General features: G+C 51.9%; 2 protein-coding genes across 14 annotated transcripts in view; both read right to left on the bottom strand.

Moving 5' to 3' along the window:
- Positions 1-1518: 1518 nt before the first annotated feature.
- Positions 1519-9536, bottom strand: RPS19 (ribosomal protein S19). Of its 5 annotated transcripts, none has more exons than XM_049621768.1 (6): positions 9445-9530; positions 8903-8973; positions 8512-8612; positions 3101-3284; positions 2516-2570; positions 1519-1762 (listed from the first exon to the last, which is right to left on the bottom strand). In XM_049621768.1, the coding sequence occupies exons 2-6, from the start codon at positions 8971-8973 to the stop codon at positions 1742-1744; spliced, it is 432 nt and encodes a 143-aa protein (XP_049477725.1). In that variant the 5' UTR covers positions 9445-9530; the 3' UTR covers positions 1519-1741. The 5 variants fall into 5 exon arrangements, with proteins under 5 accessions (XP_049477725.1, XP_049477724.1, XP_049477721.1 ...); XM_049621767.1 differs by having other exon boundaries at positions 1519-1581; XM_049621764.1 differs by lacking the exon at positions 1519-1762 and having other exon boundaries at positions 2519-3026; positions 9445-9536.
- A 6689-nt stretch (positions 9537-16225) lies between these two features.
- DMRTC2 (DMRT like family C2) overlaps positions 16226-22505 on the bottom strand; it is a 10682-nt gene continuing 4402 nt past the window's right edge. For 2 of the 9 annotated variants that reach the window (XM_049621753.1, XM_049621749.1), the window contains exons 2-9: positions 20302-20529; positions 20058-20215; positions 19707-19783; positions 19248-19431; positions 18980-19106; positions 18084-18210; positions 17820-17994; positions 16226-16788 (exon numbers count right to left, since the gene is read on the bottom strand). In XM_049621753.1, the coding sequence (XP_049477710.1) occupies positions 16676-16788; positions 17820-17994; positions 18084-18210; positions 18980-19106; positions 19248-19431; positions 19707-19783; positions 20058-20215; positions 20302-20525 (1185 nt within the window). In that variant the 5' untranslated portion in view covers positions 20526-20529 and the 3' untranslated portion in view covers positions 16226-16675. Of the gene's footprint in view, positions 16789-17819; positions 17995-18083; positions 18211-18979; positions 19107-19247; positions 19432-19706; positions 19784-20057; positions 20216-20301; positions 20530-20607; positions 20850-21250; positions 21330-21359; positions 21584-21627; positions 21832-22505 lie in introns of those variants that run through there. The other 7 variants (XM_049621751.1, XM_049621754.1, XM_049621755.1 and 4 more) reach the window with 7 other exon arrangements.

Genomic DNA, 22505 nt, shown 5'->3' with positions numbered 1-22505 from the left:
ACATAGGCAAATTACCACCCTGTGACTTACTCTCACTACATCTAAAATGTGGGGGCTTTTGGGCACCTTCAGCAGGTTGCCTTGTGTTAGGTGATACAAAGTGCCTCTGCATGTGGTAGGCTGTTTATTCAGTACAAGTCTTCCAGCACTTTTTTTAACGTTTATTTATTATTGAAAGAGAGAGACAGAGCGTGAGCAGAGGAGGGACAGAGAGAGAGGGAGACACGGAATCTGAAGCAGGCTCCAGGCCCTGAGCTGTCAGCACAGAGCCCGACGCGGGGCTCGAACTCAGACCGTGAGACAGGACCTGAGCTGAAGTCGGATGCTTAACCGAGCCCCCCAGGCACCCTCAGCACTGACTTCTAAGCTGGGAGAGAGGCCAGCTTCATTTCCCACCAGGTGAGGGACTCTGCTGTTCTCTGGTAACTGGTTGTCTGCTTGGTGTGATGTCCTGAGCCATGGCACAATCTACCTATATGGTACTTCCCCAGATCCCTCAAGAATAAGAAACTAAGTTGGGGCACCGGGATGGCTCAGTCTGTTGGGCGTCCAACTTCGACTCAGGTCATGAACTTGTGGCCTGTGAGATGGAGCCCGCATTGGTCTCTGTGTTGACAGTTTGGAGCCTGCTTCCAAAGGTCTCCCTCTCTCTGCCCCTTCCCCATTCGCACGGTCTCTTCCAAAGCCAGCTCAGGCTCAGCATCTTAGCACTCCCCAGGTAGGAAGTGGGTTTGGTCCCACAGGGGCCACTTTTCCAGGCTGTTTTCTGGGGCCTGGCACATACCCACTTGGTGCCCTTCGTATCCCCTGCCCCTACCAGGGGCCCAATCATAGGCAGGCTCCTGCCCCATTCATGCCTGAGAGCCAATCACCTCACAGGACTGAAGAGGCAGTGCCCCTCTACCTCTGCTCAGGTGCCTCTCGCACCTCTCCACTAGGAGGATGGTGGGTGTGGGTGGGAAAGGGCACTGGGTCCCAACTCTGGTGCAGGTACAACCAGCTCCAGAAGGGCCCAAGGCAATAGATCTCTAGAGAGCAAAGGTTCAGGCAGGGTCAGTGGTCTGTTTGCCAACAAATGGTGCACACCAAGTCACCTTGGCCTGGAGGCACTCAAGGAGTCACCAGAAATGAAGGCTGGCTGCCCCAGCCCTGCTTTGTTGCAGGAAGGGACAGAATGCGGTCTCTGTAGCCCAGGCCCCAGCTGGGGCCACTGCCTGAAAGCCACTCCTTTTCAGTTTCTCATCTTACTGAGAACTGCAAAGGCAGGATGTGGGGGAGGTGCAAGGGCCTCTTGTCCTGGCCCCACCCAACCACCAGTCCAGCTAGGGCACCAGGCCCACTGGGGGTGGAACTGCTTGAACCGGGAAGGCTGGGCCTTAGGCTTTAGTGGCTGCTGGTATCACAGTCACTAGGGATCCCTAGTCCCCCTCTTTCACGAGGAAAGGGAAGCTCAAGGCGCCTCCTTCATGCCCCCAAAGGGAAGAGCAACAGCAGCCAATCAAGAGACTCGGACCAGGATTACGAATGAGGCAATTTATTAACCCAGCATTTGTTCTAATGCTTCTTGTTGGCAGCTGCCACCTGTGGGAAAAGACGGGAGAGTAATTAAGATCGGCCGTGGGGTCTGTGTTCTGGAGCTTTGGAGCAGCTACCCGCCACCCAAGGGACGCCAGGCACCTGGATTTGGGTCTGACCGGTGTTCATCCAATCTAATCCTTATAGCCTCGGGCATTTCCCCATTTTACAGAAGTGTCAACGGAGACTAAAAGAAAGGGAGTGGCGGAGCAGGATTCCAACACCTGCCCACTGCTCTGCTATCCACACTGTCTATGCCCTGCCCTGCGCAGAAGAGATCACCGGCTCCTTCCAGGCAACCCCCGGACTCCCAGGGGGCTGACACCTTCTACTCTTTTTTGACACTTGACTAAGTGATTGAGCCCTCCAAGGCTCCTAGGAGACCTGAGTCAATGATACAGAAAGAAAAAACCCAACAATGGGTTCATGCCTGGCCCTGGGGGCTCCCACTGCTGTAGCCCACTGAGCCCTCACCACTACCCTATGGAGGCTGGCAAGAGTAGACCATTCTACAGATGGGACTGGCTCCAGGCGAACAGACTCTGCCCCAAGGTGTCCAGCCAGTCAGGGATCTGGATGGAGACCCTTGTTCTGAGCTGGCTTGCCTCCCCCACTCTCTCCACAGCCATCCCGGCTGATGTCAGTGAGCATGAAGAATGAGAAAACACTGCAGCTAGAGTCCTGAGAAGGCTGATTGGGCAAAGGGGAGTTGTGTGCAGAAACCTGTCCTGCACGAGAAACAATTCCAGCTGCACGCCAGGCCTGGGGTCCCGGCACCCACATTTCTAACCAGCTCTAGCAGGAAGTTAGTCAGAAACGTTCTTTCTCCTGCCCCTGACTCCACCAGCCTGGGCTGTGCCCTCCAGGGTAGGAAATTCTGACCTGACAAATCCCAGGCAGTGACTAAGAGACCCAGTCCCGGCCCACACCCAGGCCTCACCTGTCCGGCGATTCTGTCCAGATCTCTCTGTCCCTGAGGTGTCAGTTTGCGTCCCCTGCGGGAGAAGGGTCATGCAGCCCCCCATGAGTGGAGGCTCTCAACCATGTCACTGCCAGGCCCACCCTGGATGTAAGCCAGGCTTCCCAAGAAGGCACCTGGCCATGGGACCACATGACACCAGCCAAGTCCCACTGAGGGCCCCAGTCAGCTGCATTCTAACGAGCTGGGGGCAGGAGTGGGAGCCCCCCTGGGAGCTGCCAGGGTGTCGTTTGTGCAAGCATTAGATCAAAAGCCCCGAAAAATCAATTGGGAAAAGTTAACGAGCAGGCTAATGAAAGCGGACAGTCGCTAAATTACCTTCCTGGAGCTTGGGGTAGTCAGCCAGAGAGGTCGGGGTGAGGCCCCTCACTGTTCACTTTTCTGCAGAATCCCCTGCCCGCCTGAGGGGCAGGTGCAGACAGCAGGAGAGACCTGGCACCTCTCCACACGGGGGAAGGATGGCTCTAGACAACTTCATTACAGGTGATCTGACCCCAAGTGTCCTCCATCACCCCTGTCCCAGCCATTCCCCCCAACCCCGCTTACCCATCTTGGTCCTTTTCCACCATTTTCAGCCCCTCTAGGGCTTGGAGGACCCTGCGGGCCACGCTCTTGGAGCCTCTGCTAAAGTGGCTGGGCATGACCCCATTTCTCTGACGTCCTCCATAGATCTTGGTCATGGAGCCGACTCCAGCGCCGCCCCGGAGGTACAGGTGCCGTGCTGTGGAAGCTGGGTGGGGTGTGCGTGAGATGTGAGGATCCTTCTCAAGCAAAGTAGAGTCCTCTCTATAGCTGACGCAGGCTGAGGGAAGGGCCTCGCTCAAGGTCACACACATAACTGTGTGCATAGCAGCTAATTCCTCCCATTGTATAGCCCGGAAAACTGAGAATACACAGACTAAGGACTGGGCCCCCACCCCAGCTATCCCACAGCCAAGCTGCCCTACACCCCGGGCCCAGCTGAGGAGACTGGACGGCCTGCCACAGCTGAGCTGCCGTGAGCCTGGGCCCAGGGTCCTATGGGCAGAGCCTGGCAAATGCTTAAGCCGTTGACTTTCCACCTCCAGGCCCAGGCCTGAGGGGCAGGAGTACGAGCAGGGATATGTCACCTGAGCGCAGCTCCCTAAGCCCCTTGGCCCTGGAGAACTCAGGGTCAGAGCCGAGACCCCATGCAGTGACGTTCCCAACCCTGAACGGGCATCACCCCTTCCGCAACCACAGGATTCTTATCCGGCTTGGACAAGTCCCCCATCCCTCACTGTTCTGTTCAACAGGGCCATTTGCCCACCAGGCCCCGTGCCATCTGCTTTTCATGCTCCCCCATGAGGCAGTAAGATGGTTTTACGACCTGGCCTGATGGTGTGTGGCCTCGGTAAGTCACCCACCCTCACCTGAGAGCTGCACGGGTGTCCAGTGCTATTCTCCTTCACAGAAAAGCAAACAGGCTCCAGAAGGCACTCACTGGCCTCATGTCACATAGCACGGAGGGACAGACTGTTCTGGCTTTCTATCTCAGGGGGCCACTGAAATTTGAGGGAACTAGGGCTTGAGATGCAAGGACTCCAGGTCATTCCAGGGCTGCCAGCGATCAGTACATAAGGTTTTGCCCAAGTGACTACTTTTAGTCCCTACAGATCAGAGGGGAAAAATCAGGATTCCTTCCTCCAGTAACTACTTACTCCTAACAACCAGGTGCCAGGCCACATCCATGACCTTGTGGGGTTCTGAGCTGGGAGTGGGTGGAACTTACCACCTAAAGTGGGCTACTCCTCCCAAAGAAGTTCTTCCACACCACTTGTCCCCACCCAGACCCCTCCTGCCCTGTAAGATGGTCTTCAGATACAGTCATGGGCTTCTGGGGGCCTCGGCATGGCTGAAACCCTCACCACCTTTATCAGGACCACTGTACAACCTCTCCCTGGTTTCACTGCTTCCAGCTTTTGCTCACTTTAAAACTGTTCTCCTTGGGGGGCGCCTGGGTGGCTCAGTCAGTTGAGCATCTGACTTCGGCTCAGGTCATGATCTCACAGCCTGTGAGTCCGAGCCCCGCATCGGGCTCTGTGCTGACAGCTCAGAGCCTGGAGGCTGCTTCGGATTCTGTGTCTCCCTCTCTCTGCCCCTCCCCCACTCATGCTCTCGCATGCTCTCTCTCAAAAATAAACAAACATTAAAAAAAAATTTTTTTAAACAGTTCTCCTTGGTTCTTCCTACCTCCACACCACCTCCAGCATCAAAACTCCCCTTCCAGTGATATCACTGGAAAAGTCCAGACTTCCAGACCAGCTCACGTGCCCAACAGCTACCACCATTCCTCCTGTGCCTGTGCCAAGCCATGCTTTGGCCTGGGTGGAGATGTGCTCTCCCACCTGGGCTCTACCCAGGGCTGAGGAAAGCAGAATGGCCTCAGGAAGGGGTCAGTGGAACACTCCCAAGCACACAGATGCCCGGGAGAAGCCTGGCCAGGCTAGGACCACCGCTCAGCCTAGCCCCAGTCCGGGCTCTGTATAAAAAGAGATGGCCAACCCCTGAGCCGTCTGGCAACACAGGGTGTGAATCCCGACACTGCTCCTCTCAGCCGAGTCCACCCCCTATTTGGGCGGTCTGGGCCTGGGCCACGGGACTCAAGGGGAAGCCTACTCAAATCCTGAGGACTGAGTGGCAGAGAATAAGCTCCGGTAAAGTCCAACTATTAGTTTCTTCAAGGAGGAGGTGGAGGGGCTGCTGTAAATTTTTCCTTAAGCTGCAAAAAACTAGCTGGTGTGGTGTCAGATAGAGGGTACCCCCCACCCCAGTTCTTGGTAATTATTTTCCCGACCTATTAAAAGGGAAAGAATATTAATGCTACAAGTCGGAAAGCATTACAGTCAAAATAACAGAATTCTACAAAATAACTGGCCTTTTCTCACCCCCACCCTGCTGAGACCCAGGCCCCAATCCTTCTGAAGTGGAGCTGTAACATCACAAACCAGGCCATCCTAGGTGCTGCTTAGGAGGTGACAGCAAGCCAGGTGTGGTCACAAATGGCTTCTCAAGTCCCTCTAAGACTTTCTGCTCCTCTTGGAAATCCTGTCCCAAGTGTCCAGGAGTCACTCCCCACCTCAAAGTATAAAGGAGGGACCAGTAGCATCCTCCCACCCAAGGGGCCACCAGGCGGAGAGGGTCACAATGCTCTTGAACACCTGGTATACCAAAGTTTCACAAATGTCTTTGCAGCGCAGCATTTTTTTTTTTTAAGTTTATTTATATTGTGGGGGGGGCAGGGGAGGGGGAGGGGGAGAGGGGGAGAGGGAAAGAGGGAGGGAGGGAGGGAGGGAGGGAGAGAGAGAGAGAGAGAAAGAAAGAAAGAGAATCCCAGGCAGGCTCTGCACTGTCAGCATGCAGGGCCTGAACTCACTAACTGTGAAAACATGACCTGAGCTGAAGTTGGATGCTCAACTGAGCCACCCAGGTGCCCCTACAACTCAGCATCTTAATAACTGTTCTTTGCCAAGCTTCTAAGGAAAGAATCCGGACATTGTCACCCCTTAACTTGTTCCTGAAATGTCTCCAAGGCCTTGATCTTTCCAATAACAGCATATGTGACTGCCCAGTCCTATGCATTCATCAGAGAAGACCAGGTCCCATCCACAATGATTTCATTTGGGACATTCAGATGTCCCAATTTAGGAGTCACTCACTGCTGGACAAGACACAATGGATTCCCACCTCCCTCCCAAGCAAGACCTTCTGACAATGAAGAAACCAGGGGGCTTGTCCAAGGCCACACGGCAACACCCCCTCCCCTCACAAACCCTACAGTGGTCTTTCCTTGACATCACAATGCAGGGAAGGAGAAAATGCAAATACAGCACAGACTCGGGTCTGCCAAGCTTGGAGTCAGCGTGTCATGCTCTCCTAAGGTCACTTCACCTGTCTGTACCTGTTTCCTCTTTGGTAACGGAGTATCTCCAGTGACTTGCCCAGAGTATGAGCTAACCCCAACTAGGTGGGAGCACTCTAGGCTGGTAAACTTCTCCAGTAAAGGGTCAGAATAAATATTTTTGGCTTTGGACGCCACCAGTCCGTCACAATTGCAACTCTGCCTCAGGTGTACATGTAAACAAATGGGCGTGGCAGTGTCCCAACAAAAATGTGCACAACAGACCTTGGTCTAGAATCACTATGCTATGCCACTAAGGCAGCTGGGGAAATGAGGTCAAAAAGGGAGTTTTGGAAACCTTGAGTAAGGGAGATCAGGATGGCAGGTAGAGGATGCACACTCCGTGTGAGTTGTCAGAGAAGGGGCCAGGAAACAGTCTAAGGCTCATCTAGGTGTACTGCCCAGGGTGGTCTCGATCTCATTTCACATTAATCTCTCCCCATCTACAAAAATACAACAAGCATTAAACAGAAAACCACCAGTACTATGTGGGAAGTTTTCAACAGGGCAGATTAAACAAAACATGTAGATTTACCTGACCACATAGGAAAAGCCAGTAGACTTTCTCCTCATCTTAGATCCAAAACTGCCTTGACCAACTGATTCTTGGGGCGTTGCCAAAGAACATTCAGGACCAGGCAGCCTTGCTTCCCAAGATGGGTGGATGGGGTGGTGGTCTCATCCAGGCCCCATCACTAATGTGTGCCTGGGGAATCAAGCCAGCTTCCCTTCCCCAACCCTTTTTTCTTCCTAAAAGCAGAGTGGGGATCCCCGCTATATGCTACCCACCCTACCCACCTGAGAGTTGACCTTTTAATCCTCAGGGGTCTGAGGCTGTGGCCAAGTCATGTTGGCCTCTGCCCGTCCAGGGCCTGAAACAGAGTGGACCTCATGGACATCTGATGCACAAGAGCAACACCAATCTACAAAATACATCATATTCCAAAGTGCCAAAGGGACTTGGTACCAAGGCCAACTCTTCTCAAAGTCACCCTGAAGCTTTCTTTATTTCTGAACTGTGCTTCCCACCTACTTCCTGTCTGGAGACAGTCTTTGGCCAGGATGGAGCCCCTAGGTCAGAGATTGAAGGTTAAAAGATTGCAGAAGCTGAGGGTCCTTAATGAAGGCCTGTGCAGAGGTTGCTGCCTTGAACAACCTAGCACTGACCACCCCTCCATCCCTAAGTTAGGCCTTCATGAAGTGACAGCTGGGAGAAACTTGAAATGTCAAGGACAGGTGAAAATTAGCACTGTGCCATTGGGCACTACACTGAAGTCACTCCTTCGAACTTATCACTGGTAGACTAATAAGAGAGGGGACTGGCAAATGGTTACAGGGTGATCATCAGGCTTTGTTTTGGGTACTTGGGACTTACCAAGATTTAGAGCAAGGAGTGACCCGGCCAGATCCCAACCACTTAAAAGAAATGGTCTCTCTAGAGAGACAAGGAGAAAACCAGCCTATGGATCTGAACGATAAAAATGGGACACCTGACTTTTGTTGAAGGACTACTCTGCCACAGGGGTATTGTACAGGTTTTAACTGTCATAAGCTCATTTGATTCCCACTACAATCCTGTGTTGTTAACAATCGTTAGCCTCATTTCAGAGAGGACACAAAGAGGAACAGGCAGATGGAGGCCACACAGTTAAGTGGCAGAGAGAAATCTGAACTGGGGAGAGTCTTGACTCCACGAACATGGAAGCGTCAGTAAACGCTTTCCTCTAAAACAAACTACCTCTAAGTAAACGATGAACATTCACTTGACCCTGGGTTTCCCTAGAGTTTCAGAGGAAGCCACAGGTCCTCACATCAATCGCTTACAAACGAAAACAGACTCAGAAATGAAGTTACTGAGCGTCACACAAGCACGTAGCGATAGCCTAGTGCTTCTCACACTGTAGATCAACTATAACTTAAAGAGTTTCTCTCCTCTTGCAATCTTGGGTGAGCTCACAGAGAGAACAGGGAGGGATGGTTTGTGCCAGGGGTCACCCAGCACCCCCCCCCCCATTACCCAGAGGCCCCAGTTCCTCACCAGCTCGTGTGTAGAACCAGTTCTCATCGTACGGAGCAAGCTCTTTATGCTTGGCCAGCTTGACAGTGTCCACCCATTCAGGGACTTTCAGCTTCCCAGACCTGGGACCAACGGTGAGAAAGTGACGATCCAGGAGTCTCCCCAAACTCCAGCCCCCAAATCCCCTCTGCTCAACCCAAAATGTATAGGTTACCAGGAGCTCCACGTGTCCCAGAATATAAAAAAACCAGAAACGCGGCCACAACCCAAACCCAGGCCTCAGGCAGAAAAGCAGACTCCACACGGAGACCTCACACAAGCCTCCCGGTACCCGAGAAGAGAAACAACGTCCGCGGAGGAGTCAGGCAAAGACCACAGCCCCCATCCACCGAGCCCGAGGCCCCACACTCACTTTTTGAGGAAGGCTGCCAGAGCTCTGACGAACTCCTGCTGGTTCACGTCTTTTACAGTAACTCCAGGCATCTACGAGAAAAAGAGCAAGCATGTGAACTTGGCACTGGTGGAGACGGCTGACAGGGGCCAGGGCCTTGCCCCCACGCGACCGCAGCCGCCGCACTCCCGTTCCTTCCCGAGGCCCTACTTCAGATACGGGCCCTAAAGGCCCCGGCGCCTGTGGGTGCTAGACTTCACCGCCGCTCACGGTCTCTGCGCGTCGCACGAGCACGGCCTGGCGCCGTGATGGAGACGCCAGATGACCCCAGCCCCTGATTCTGGGGACCCCCTCCTTGCATCCCCGCCGCCCGCCTGGCCCAGTCTCGGTCCCCGGACCTCGCAGACCGGGCATGTCCGGGCCTGCCGCTCGCACGTGGCTGCGGCTCCAGGGGGCGGGGCGGCCCCACACAGTCTCCCCGGGGGCCCCAGGCACGCACTCCCGCCTGGGGAGTCGGGCCCCTGACGCCCCGCGCCCAGCCCGAGCAGGAGCGCCCGTCGTACCGTGCGGCCTCCGCGCTGCCAGCCAGGGGAAAGGGAGCAACGGGGTTTCCCGGGCGCACAAGTCGGGCGTCGGGTATCGCGAGAAGTGCGAGCTCTCGCGAGAGCGAGGCCAGAAGAGCCGCCCCGCCTCTCTGAGGGCGAATGCGGCTTCGAGCTGGGAGGGCGTGTGGTGTGGGGGCGGGCAGGCAAAGGAGAAAGCCTAGGGCACGGGGGTGGAAGCCTGGGTCCTGCCCGCCCTTTCCTCTCCTGGAGTGTAATCGAGCGCCCGTCCTGAGCCGTGGGGTGGGACGGCTTCGTTTGCGTCGATCGCGGCGGAGGAGACTGTGGCGGCGGAAGTTGGGCTTTGGCTGGGCAGGAAAGAGGGACCCGGCCACGGCCCGTGCCCCCGCGGGACGACCCCCTTTGTGGGTGGAAGTGGCTTTTCGGGCCGGAAGTAGGGGGTAGTAAGGGCGGAACTGTGATGGGGAACCCTGCGGTAGTGCAAAGAGGAAATGTGTTCGATCACCAGTCCTCGCGAGAGCGGAAGGAGAAGCACCACCCTTCTTAGGGCGGAAACTGCTTCATCACGGCCCAGGCGACCGCAGTGGGATGGAGGAACTACAGGCGGGGAGGAGATTAGGGCAGGGACAAAGAGGTGGAGGCGGGACGTTCGGAGAAGTTAGTGCAGCTCTGCCTCCTAGTGCTTGAGTCTGTTCGCTCAGCACTTTAGGTTTCTTTTGCTCACTTGCCTCACTGGCCCGTGTGGCTTTAGGCAGTCCACTTGCCCTTTCAAGGCTTCAGACTCTCAGTTAAAAAGAAAATACAGGGGCGCCTGGGTGGCTCAGCCGGTTAAGCGTCTGACTTCAGTTCAGGTCATAGCTCACAGTCCGTGAGTTCGAGCCCCACGTGGGTGCTCTGTGCTGACCCCCTCGGAGCCTGGACCCTGCTTCAGATTCTGTGTCTCGGTCACTCTCTGTCCCTCCCCTGCTCATGCTCTCTCTGTCTCAAAAATAAAAACATTTTTAAAAAATATTTAAAAAAAGAAAAAGCAAGCACAATTTAGATGGAAACACCAAAATCCTGGCGTTTTGCGCCTTTTAAGTGACTGTTCTTGTACATGGTGTTATCACATTAATTCCATCAACAAATATTTTTTGTGTGCCTACTCTGGGCCAGGCACAGGTAAACGTTATGTAGTGTTACATGCGTGGTTTGGTTCAATCCTTGAAAGGTCCAGCGACCAAGAACAGGAGGGACACACTTGTCTGATAAAATGGTTAACTTGCTGCAAAAGGAAACATTTAAATGCGTGTTGCTATTTTCTTATGTTGAAAAGAGTTTAAAAATCAGAGCGAATAATATTATTTTTTTCACAGTGATATACTGTGTACACAAAATGCCTTAGTTATTAGTAAGCCAATGTGTTACACCGATACCTGTTAAAAAAAATAAAAGTTAAAATCAAATATCTTAGTTGATTCAGACTGCTATAACAAAATACCATGGATGGTGACTCATAAACAACAGAAATTTATTTCTCATATTTTTGGAGGCTGGGAGAAGTCCAAAATCAAGGTGCCAGGCGATCCCGTGTCTGGTGAGGGCCCACTTCCAGGTCCATAGACAATTATTTTTTGCATGCCCTTACTTGAGTGAGGGAGCTCTTTGGGGAATTTTTTATTAGGACACCAATCCCATTCATGAGGGCTCCGCCCTCATGATGTGAATCACCTTCCAAAGGCACACCTCCAAATACCATCACAAGTGGAAACTAGGTTTCAAGATAGGAAATTGGGGGGAGGGGCGACATAAGCACTAAGTCTATAACACAAACCCTGTTTCTAGCATGATAACATCTGGTGTTTACATTAGGAGCTTCACCGTTCAGGTAGCGAACGTTCAATGGTGTCGAAACCTATCTTACACTGTCTTGAAAACTTAAGAATAGTTTTAGTATCTCAAATTCCATGCCCCCCACCCCGAATCAAAACATGTATGTATGAATATGTAGTTGTATGTAGGTGTAACTATAAGTGTCCATATACTTAGGTAACTTATGTTCTCCTTTTATACATTTTTGATGTACATTTCTAATATCAGTGCTGAATCATTTAAGGTTAGTCCACTTGAGTCAATTTACTAAAGAGTTCTTTAAAAAAAGCTTTCCAGAACCACTGTAGGTAAAATTTATATTAAGCAGAGGTTTGAGGGACTCAAGGCAAAGCAGGTCCTATGTAATGGAGTCAACATCATACCTTGGCTGAGAAGCAGACACAGGGTCCTGTTTGTTTGGAAATTATAGGGTTAAGATAAATGTGCAATGTTATCTCCAGAAATCCCTCCTCTGAAGCCCTGCACCTGGGTGAAAATCATGGCTACGTCTCTGTGTCAAAGTGATCCCCCAGGCAAGAGTGAGATGTCCCCTTCTCACTATTGCTATGATTTCAAAGAGCAAACTTTCTGACGGTCTATGATTTTACATAACATGGTTTCTCAGTACTGTGTCCTTGGTGTTAATTTTTACAGGTTCATAACCTTAACAACTCTGTAAGGTGGTTGGTAGGCAACTGGATTTTAGAGCATCAAGTAGTTTGGCCAAGCTCACGTAAATGTAAAGCCCAAACTGGATTTGAATCCATAACTGGTGACTGCTTAACCTCTTTCAATAACTCTATAGACAGAAAATTTAAAAATGATTCAAAGTTGTCGTGCATTCGGACAATAGAATGCCATTCAGTGCTAAAAAGAAAGGAACTATCAGGCCATGCAAAGGCATGGAGCAAACTTGGATTCACATTACTAAGTGAAAGAAGGCAATCTGAAAAGGCAAACTGTATGATTCCAACTATACAACATTCTGGGGGAAAAAAGCAAAATTATGGAAACAGTAAAAAGATCATTGGTTGCCAGGGGTCGACGGGGATAAGGACGATGGGAATAAGGATAGGTGGAGTACAGAGAAATTTTAGGGCAGTGAAACAATTGTTTGATACTATAATGGTGGATACGGGTCATTATACATTTGTCCAAACCCGTAAAGTGTACAATACCAAGAACAAACCATTATGTAAACTATGCACCTTGGGTGATACTGACATGTCAATGTAGGCTCCTCAGTTTTAACAAATGTACCACTCTGGTGTGGGATGGTGATAGTGGGGGAGGCTGTGCTTGTACGGGGGCAGGGAGACCACAGGAACACTTACAGTCTGCTCAATTTTGCTGTGAACATAAAACTGCTCTAAAAAAACTCTCTTAAAAAAAATTGGTTTGAGGACAGGAAGTTGTTCATATTGTGGTGAGGGGAGAGGCAACATTAGAGTTTATCAACTTTGTAGGAAAAAAAAAATTCTTAAGGAATCAGACAGAATGTATTTAGTTATTTATTCTGAGTTCCCAGAGAGGAACTCCCTGAGAGTTCCCGAGAATAAGTACTGCTCCCTGAGAGTACTAAGAGGGGGAGACATAGAGGCACAAAGCCAGACGCAGCTCAGGGTGATCAGGCCTGTGGATGTAGGAATGTAGGGAACTTGGCCTGATCTGTTTATAGGAGACATTAAGTCAGGTGAAAAGGAGGAATCTTGCTTTTGGGGAGAGCTCAGGATGTCATTAGGGCCCAGGCAGGGTATGGGTTATAGGACTGTGTTTCTGAGAACATATGTTGGGGGCTGCAGAGCCAGCTACACAAGGGGCTGGGGGAGCAGAATGAGGCCTGCATGGACCAGGTAATGAGGGTCTGAGTAGAAACTGGATGGGGTGGGTGATAAGATGTCGGTTCTACACTGAACAAGGACTGTGGTCACGTGTGGACCAGGTTCACGTAGGGCTGAAGTGAAGGGAGGAGCATCGATTCTCAAAAGGCAGAATGTGAAATGAACTTCTGAAGTAATACGTGGGTGACTGGTGGGATGGGGCAATCTTGTTTGGACAGAGGGATGGCGCCTCAGATTTGGAACCTCATTGGTTATTTCTGCAGAACGTCAGGGTGGTACACAAAAGGCGCTTAGAAGGGGAATGAATTATGCATTACCCTATTGGACCTGGGTGGCACCTTTCCTCACCTTGCCCTGGGAAGTGGGGAAGTGGCAGCACATGGAACAGTGCTCACAGCCCACTGACTCTAATCTCTAAGGGCTGCTCACAGGCCAGGAACCCACTGGCTCCCTACAACCACAGCAGATGAAGACGGCTGCACCCAAAGAGGCAGTGACAGAGAGGAGCAGGAACAATTCTGAAATCTGCCCTTTTCCCCAGGGCTCGCTCCTGCAGAGTCTCCACCCTCTCCCTCAGGCACCAATGGGGAAGCCCTGACAATGTGATAGACAAAGTAGGCCTAGCCAATGGCGTGAAAAGCCCTAAGGATCTGGCTGGGAGGGGAGGTGGACTGCGGAGAAATAAGAAGGGCCAGGGAGGAGTGGCCTGCCCCTAAGCTCCTTCGCCCAGTCCTCTCTTTCCCCACCTTCTCATGTCATCCCTTAACCCCACATTGTACTTTCTCATTTACTCTTCCCAGCTGTGTGACCTTGGTGTACTGGGACCTTTGGTCAGCCCTGAGTAGCAGGGTCTCAGGCATCTTTCCTGTTGCAACGCTTCCCTTCTCCGCGACTATGTGGGCTTGGTCATCTGTCACTTGAGAGAGCAGGGCCCAGCAAGGCTCAGGCAGGTCTATTAAGGAGCAATCATATATCTAAGTTATAACAAGGGGAGGGAAGGAAAGTGTGAAGCAGGCTTTCCTCCTTTGATTATCTTGTGTTGAGTCCTGAGAAGTGTTGCAGATTTGTTACCCTGTAATGTTAGGCAGTAGAAGCAGCCCATCTTTTCAAGGCTCCAGACACAAAAGAACAAGCAGTGACTGAATGCGATCACCAGCAATCATCTTGGATGAAAAGAGGAGTGTAAGTGGCCTCAGGAAAAAGAATCAGTGATCAGGCCTGTCCCTTGCGCTTTCTGTCTGCTGCTTCTTTTTTTTTTTTTTTTTTTTTAATTTTTTTAACGTTTATTTATTTTTGAGACGGAGAGAGACAGAACATGAACAGGGGAGGGGCAGAGAGAGAGGGAGACACAGAATCTGAAACGGGCTCCAGGCTCTGAACTGTCAGCACAGAGCTCGACGCGGGGCTCGAACTCACGGACCGTGAGATCGTGACCTGAGCCGAAGTCGGACGCTTAACCCACCGAGCCACCCAGGCGCCCCTCTGTCTGCTGCTTCTACGAGTGGAAATGGGGATGGGGATCTCCAGGTGTTCATATCTTTGGAATAGCTCAAGAGGTCTTCATGTGCGGAATGGTTCGAGGAGAAGGACTTGACAGCAGCGGACAAAGAAACATGCAGGTACGACCTGCTTATTATCTAAGGATACCTTGAGTAGAAAAATCAAAGACTTTCTGAAAAACCCTTGGGCTCATGCCTGTCTGCTGGAGTCCTGAATCTTTCACTCTGTTTTATAAAAATTACCTAATTGATTTAGGGCTTGGCAAGGAGAAGGAAACTTTTTCCTTTATTTGCCTAGAAATTTTCCCTAAAATAGTTGGGCAAGTTACTTTCTCTCTTTAAACTTGTTCTTGGGGCACCTGGGTAGCTCAGTTGGTTAAGTGTCCAACTCTTGATTTCGGCTCAGGTCATGATCTCATAGTTTGTGAGTTCAAGCCCTGCATCAGACTGTGTGCTGACATCACTGAGCCTGCTTGGGATTCTCTGTCTCCCTCTCTCTCTCTCTGCCTCTCTCCTGCTCATGCTCTATTTCTCTCTCTCAAAATAAACTTAAAAAAAAATAAATAAACGTGTTCTTTATTTGTAAAATGGGAGTAATCATGCATGGCTTACAGAGTTGCTGTGAGCATGTATGTGAATCACATACAGTGGGGTACTTAATAAATGGTAATAATGTTCTCTTACCTTTCATAGGTCCTTGAAAACGTAGACACATGAATCTCCCTAGTTCAGATAAAGCCCTTGAAAAAGGCTAACTTGATTCTTCCTATTCTCATTGGCCTCAGTTTCCCCATTTAAAAAATGTTACATTATGTTAGCATTATAGGTATTCCATTTGGCCAAAACTGGCCTGAAGATATGTTTTGTTCAGCTCACCTAGAATTTAAAGAAGAAAACTGAGCCAACTCTTGAAAATTAATATGTTTTATATAGAAATTCAGTTTTCCAGCTTCTCTTAAGGAATCAGAAATTGTGGCAATAGTCACATTCCTGCCTGGCAACAATCCACTAAGGCCCAAAGGAGGCTGCCCTCTCTGGTATGGCATGTATTCTGTTTTCTAGGGCTCATCTAGCTTTCTGTACTCACTTAAATTTAAAAAAAAATTTTTTTTGAGAGAGAAAAGCAGCATGAGCCGGGGAGGGGCAGGGAGAGGGAGACACAGAATCCGAAGCAGGCTCCAGGCTCTGAGCTGTCAGCACAGAGCCTGACGCGAGGCTTGAACTCACAAACCATGGATCATGACCTGAGCTGAAGTTGGACACTTAACTTACTGAGCCACCCAAGCACCCCTCTTTACTCATTTAAATGATGGGCTTGGCCTTGTATGCATTTCAATTTTTAGCCCTCTGGACCGCTGGAAAGTGTCTATGCCCGGCACAGGGCAGACACTTAATTGTTGAGTCACTGAATCTCCCATCTCCCTCTACCAATCTGTCTTATCGAGCCATAATAAGAAATCCAAGTTTGTATTTATTTATGGTAGTTACTGGATAACTATTTTCAATTTGAAAAGTGAACTGAACAAGTCCTTTATGTCAATGAGAATAGACTAGGTTAGGCTTTGGCAACAAACACTCCCTAAGTCTCAGTGGCGTAAAACAACAAAGGTTTATTTTTCGGTTACTCAGCCAAACGTAGACACAAAATGAAAATACCCTCCTGTTTTTGCACGCATGGAGACAGACATAAGTGCACAAGTACGTACAGAATCACATGTCAAATATTCTGGAACATGAACTCATGCAAAAACCTATTTAGATACTTGTTAGCTTAAATTGCATAACTCTCACTTTGTTGGGTATTTAAAAAGGTCCCCGGACCCAAGTGGGTAAGAGGATATCCACTTTCAGTCAAGGAAATACCCACACTACAAAAGGAACCAAAAGCTAACAAAGCACAATAAAGCTTAAAAAAAAAAAAAAAAGCCGGAAGCTCGCACTATATTATATTCCATGCATAAATCCAGAGGCAAAATACCAAATATGCGGTGACTGCAGGCTCTTGCCCCTTGCTCAAGTGAGGTCTCAACCTCTGGGCTTCTAGCTTAGGAGGGAGATGGAGCCCAGATGCCCAATATGCAGAGCTACGGAGGGGGCTGGGCTGGGGCGGAGAGAGGGGCCAACAGGCTGGAATCCTCTTCCTCCAGCAGGAGCTATAAGCAAGAAGGAAGGGGGTGGGACTAAGTCACATCCATTTCCTTTCCCAGCAATCCCCTCTTTCTACCCCACCCAATCCAGGCCTCATCCTTGTTCACCTGGCTCATCGCAAACACTTCCTCCTCCCCGATTTTCCCACCTTGTCTCTCAATCCCTCCATCAAGCCACCAGACTTGTCTTTCAAAGCTCAGGGTATCTAAATATGTCCCTGCCTAGCTCAGAAACATACCCTGGCTCCCCTTCATGCACAGTGGCTGCTCTAGCCTAAGCCTGGCATGCCACACCTCCATGATCAGAAGTCTCTCCAGCTTCATCTCCTTCATTCCAGCAGTTCTTCCATGCAGGTTTCCTCACTCGTACCCATGCCTAATTCAACATTTTGGACAGGAAGATCTTCAGCCTTCCCTCTCTGTCCCCGTAAGTCTCATTCCTCAAGATTTTTCTAGTTCTTTCCAGGTTTGTCACTGATTTTAAGTTTTACTTATTTAAGTGATCTCTATACCCAACATGGGGCTTGAACTCATGACCCTGAGATCAAGAGTCGGACGCTCTACCAACTGAGCCATCTGCTCTGTCACTGAGCTTTGTGAAGGCATCCAGTTTCCCCAAGTAAAACGGAAGCTCCTTGAAGGCAGTGATCAGATCTCTTCCCAGGCCAGACCCTTGTTACTTCTTCAGCCCTCTCGAGACAACAGCAGGCAGCATAGGTCTAGAGAGTGAGCCTTGGGCTGGAGTCTGCCACTGTCTTGCCGCATGCCCTTGGGCAAGTCCCTGCCTCTCTCAGGGCCTCATTTTCCTTGACATCAGGGCACTGGACATTTGCTTTTGAGCACGAAACTAATAAAACTAATCCACTGAACAACTCTCAACTGCAATTCCAGGAGCTAGGTTGAGAAGCTTGGGGCCTGAGTCTGAAGATGTTCAACCTGCTGACCCCCCTGATCTCCTTGGTTAGTCCCTACTTAATTCTGGTACCTCCATTTCCCAATATCTCTATCCCATTGTCTCCTTTCAGGGAACAGGTTACCTGGTGGGCCACAGGGGTGGAGCAGGGAGATCCAGGCAGGGTTGGGAGGAACAGAAGAGGTCAGGCGGGGAGCCTGGGAAGAATCTTTCAGACCCACAAGAGCCTCAGCTGCCTCCCGCTGCAGCTGCCGCTCTGAGGGGGCAGAGGTCCAGGCTAGGCGAGAGGCTGCAGGCGCCTGCAAAAGAAAGGGAGAGAAACAGACTGGGAACCCCCACTTCTGCCCACCCTCCAAGTGCTCTCTCAGCCCCTGGTTACTTCACTAACCCCCATGTTTCCTTCCCCTGGCTCAACTTCCTCCCAGGGTCCTGGATCCCACTTTGGTCCCAGGACCTGTGGCTGCAGCAGAAGAGGGTCTGGGGTGCCACAGGGCTGGAGTATCAGAGTCGAGCATCTAGAAAGAAGAAGAGAAGATGCCAAGGGGATTAAACACATGGACAGACATGTACACATGGGAGAAAGGGCAGGATTTTGCCATATGCTGATCTGGGAGTCTGAGTGCCTGCTGGGTCATTAGGCTTTGTGGACTTGGGCAAGTCCTTTCCCCTGGCTTGGCCTTCTTTGTTTTCTATGAAATGAAAATATCTGCCAGCTTCTTTCCTCCAGCGCTACTGTGCTGATTATGGGAAATCAATGATGTCAGTTTTTAAAAACATACCAAACATTGGGAGGGACTGGGATGACTGTTCCTGTCCTACTAGAGTCTAGTTTCCCTCCCCAATCCCCATGGAATTTGAGGAACAGGTTGGGACCCCTTGAAGAAGCCTTCCCTAATGGTCTCTGGCCTCTATCTCAGGCCTCTAAGGCTCTCACCATCATGCCCCACCCATTTCAGCGGGCAATTCGACTCCATCTTATCTGTTTAAAAGGACTCAATAGCCCCTATTTGTCCAAGGCCAGGGCTTGTGCTAGGTGCATTCCATACATTATCACTAATGCTCATGACAACCCACAAAGAAAATAATTGTGTCTCCGACTTCCTGATAGAAAACCAGGTTCAGGGAGAGTAAAGATACTTGTACAAAGGTTCATAGTAAGGCAATGGCAGAGCTAGGAGAGCTCCTCTTCACAAGGTCTAAGACCTTATCTTCTATATCATCTACTGTGACGTCCAGAACAGGGTCAAGCATATGATAAACGCGTGTTCTTCCCTCCCTACTCACGTGCGGGGCAAGGCAGAGGGCCCTTGGGATTCTCTGGAAAGAGGAGCCATCAGTATTGGGCAAGATCCTGGGCAGGTTGGGCGGGGTCCATGAGTGGGCAGCCGGAGGGAAGTGCCAGGGTCAAAGTCTAATGAGGGTAAGAGAATGCAGGAGGGTACAGGGGTTAAAGGTCATGGCTTCTAGCTTCCTTCCTACCCTGTCCTCTTCTCTTTCTGATACAGTGGTACAATGGCATTTAAACATCTGTTGAATGTTGAATTCGTCTTACCAGAAAAGGGATGCAGAGGGACAGTAGGCTCTTGGCATAGCAAGCGGTACACCACTGGGGGTGGCATGGAAAGGCCTGGAGGAAGCCAGTGTCCAGGAGCCCAAGGGCCTGGGGGCATTGGAGTCCAGGACAAAGGCAAGGCTTCTGGGGGACGGCTGAGCAGCAGAGGCCCCTGGGAGTTATCCTGCAAGGGCAGAGAGCACAGGTTGGATTCAGGTACAAGCCTGGGGAAAGAATGAGTATGTTCTAGGATGGGGGCAGGACCTCAAAACTTTAGACTTGGAGGGCTGTAAAATCCCACTCTCTCATTTTTTGCCCACAGAAGAGAAGTGATTTGCCCGGAGTTGATATTACAAGTCAGGGCTAAATCTAGAACCCAAGTGTTGAGGGCACAGAGGAAAGGGCCTGGGCAGGGGCTAGTGTAGGAGTCACTCCCCCCATGGCCCAGGTTCTCCTTACCTTCCCAGGGGGTGTCAGTGCCAGTGGGACTGCCCCATGGGGCGTCTGAGGCTGGGGTGCTATGTTCTCCTTTCCAGCTATAAAGGACCAGAGGGAGTTTTGATGAGCCCTTTTTCCTGACCCCCATCCCACTCCAACTGCAAACTGAGTTTTTATCTCCCCATGACCCTCTCTGTGACACTTTTCTATCCACAGATCTCACTACATACTCCCAATGATCACATTTTAAAGTTGGAGAGACTGAGGCCCAGAGAGTAGAAACGCTTTGCCCAAGGTCACACACTAATCCAATGGCAGGTCTGGGACTGTTTTCCACCCCAAACCCTGCCCCATCCCTGGCCAGACACTCACAGGGGACCCCTGGTCGAGTGGCTCCCTTCTTGGCACGGCTAGGAGCTTTAGGAGGGGCCGCCCCTCTCCTCATGAGTCCCTGAGCCAGGTGCCTCTTTAGCTGTGCCTCCTGTTGCCTACGCAAGGCCACCTGGGCAGCCATGACCCTTCGGCGCTCCCTAAAATGGGGGTTGCGAGTCAAAAGTTAGCCTCCCTTTAGATGAGGCCCATCATCTTCCCTTCCCTGGATCTCCTTCATACTTACAAGATGAGGACACATTTGTGACACTCGCAAGTCTGAAAGAGGCACAGGCGCTTGTGGCCCTTGAGGTGCGCAGTGACGCCGTGGTTTCGGCAGCGGGCGCAGGTTGGAGAGCGACTGACAGCTCTCCTGGGGATAAGCTCTGTGCCCGGGAGGGCTCTGGGCTCATCCCCAGTGGCAGAGTCTGCGGTGCAGTGGTGGGGAGCAGGCACTTCCTTGGCTTCCATGGATCTAGAGGCAGGAGTGGAAGGTCAGGGTGGCCACATGGGCCCTCTCCCCACCAGCCCTCCTGCCCCTGGGAGGCCACACCTGAAGGGGTTTCCATTGCTACCCGTCTGTGGACTCAGCTTTCACCTTGCTTCCTCCCTAGCTTTCTCCCTTCTTCACCCACTGCCTTCCTCGAGCATCCTCCTTCCCAGAAGGCTCACCGTCTTGCCAGGCGCCCCTCTTCTCACTCCCTTCTTACATATTCCTTCAACGCAAACGGTACTCTATGCTGCTCGCCTGTGCTTTCCCCGCGCCCAAGTCCCACGTTCATTCTCATTCAGGGCCCCTTCTCTCCCCCCCCACCCCCGGGGATTCTATACCCCCTTCCCCCCACTGCCCCGATCCGATGATGTTTCCTGCCATCATCTTCGGCAACTATCATTCTTCCCTCGTGCATTTATCCAGTTCCTGCAAATGTTTGTGCTCCCCGTTCAATTCTCAGCCTCACGTATGTCCTGCGAGGCAACGTTCGCCTTGCCCCCCTTTTACATCATAACACTCTCTTGATCCCACCCCACCCCCCGCTTTCTTTCTTCTTAGAGATTCCCCCCCCCCCCCCCCCCCCCGCTTTCAGGAATGATTGTCATCCACTCCACAAACGTTTACTGAGCCCCTTCCAGGTGCCAGGCCCTGATCTCGGTCGCAGGCCCCCTCCTCCCGGCACGGAGTCCCCTCTTGCACCCACAGGCGTCCAAAGTCGGACGCCAACCCTGCGATCGCTGCCCCGGCGCTTGGGGCGCCTTTGACCGTTCCCAGCAACCGGATCTCATGGACCGCCCCCCCCCCCAGCCCACCTCCCCGCATGCACCACCGCCTCGAGCGCCTGCTGCCCGCGTGCACCCCGTTTCTGAAGCTGGGCCTTCGGCCTGTCCTCGCTCCAGGGTCCCAGGGAGAGGGCAGGGCACGGGGAGCGCGCCGAGGGGCCCCGTGAGGTGGGGGAGGGGAGGAGAGGGGAGCGAGGAGCGCGAGGGGGAGGCGGGGGAGGGGGCCCAGCGCCAGAGACAGGGCGGAGAAGGGGCAGGGAGGGGCGGGGTCGTGTTCGCGTCCTCGCCCCGCGGTTACCACAGCCTCGAGCGAGCGAGCAAAGTCGGACTCAGTCAGGAGGACGCGAAAGGACGCGGTGAGGAAGCGGCGTGAGGAACGGCTGCGCTCGCGCCGGTTTTCCCGCCCCTTCTCACAAGGACCAATGAGCGTCAAGCGTCGCCTCACGCCACCGAGGCAAGCGACCAGTGCGCTTCAAGATCCTGCACTGACGGCCCGCCCCTTACCTCCAGGCCTCTTCTCCCCGCGCCAGACTGTGAGGCCAGCCAATAGCGCGTCGAGTTGAGTCTCGGCACCCCCCCCCCTCCCCCCAATTCCCCCGCCCCTTGTGGCTTGCCTTCCCGGATTGTTATTCCCCTTTTCGGAGAGGTGGCCAATGGGGCGTCGAGTACTGCCCCCAGGATGAGGCTGGCCCTGCCCCCCAAGAAACGGCTATCTGGGTCCCATTCCCAGGCGTTGACTGGGACCTGCCTGCGCTTGCGCAGTCTCGCCCTCTAGGCTGCACAGTGCGGCCTTCCTTTTGGCGTTCCTGGCTTCGACAGGGCGTTTCCTCTTCGCTGTGTGGACGCTCGTGTTTCTTTCACTTTTCTCTCTGTGCCCCAACTCCCGATCTACCCTTCTCTTTTTTATGTGTTCCCCCTCCTGTCATTTTCCTGCTTCCTTCCCTTATCCCACCCCTTTCTGTGTCTCTCTTACCGTCCGTTTCGGTGTTGATTTTCCTAACTCCTACTTTCCCCATTCTCTTGGAGTTTCTCTCTGCCTGTCTGTCCTGCTGATTTTCGGGCCCCCATCCTCCACGTTCTTAATTTCCAAATAGCCTGGCCCAGTTCCCCACCCCCACCTCCCCCGCCCATCCTTCGCTTTCTCTCTGAGACGCCTACTGTAGTTTTTCTATGTCT

The sequence above is a fragment of the Panthera uncia genome (genome assembly GCF_023721935.1).
Source record: "Panthera uncia isolate 11264 chromosome E2 unlocalized genomic scaffold, Puncia_PCG_1.0 HiC_scaffold_19, whole genome shotgun sequence".
In the NCBI taxonomy this organism is placed as follows: Eukaryota; Metazoa; Chordata; class Mammalia; order Carnivora; family Felidae; genus Panthera; species Panthera uncia.
Note: the sequence above shows the minus strand (reverse complement) of the source record. Positions and strands in the feature narration are given on the sequence as shown.

Coding starts and splice junctions, on each gene's coding strand:
- RPS19 (XM_049621764.1), bottom strand. CDS start 8,973: ATGCCTGGAGTTACTGTAAAAGACGTGAACCAGCAGGAGTTCGTCAGA. Junction 8,613..8,902: donor CTGGCAGCCTTCCTCAAAAA/GTGAGTGTGGGG, acceptor CGTTGGTCCCAG/GTCTGGGAAGCTGAAAGTCC. Junction 3,027..3,100: donor GTGGAAAAGGACCAAGATGG/GTAAGCGGGGTT, acceptor CCTGTAATGAAG/TTGTCTAGAGCCATCCTTCC.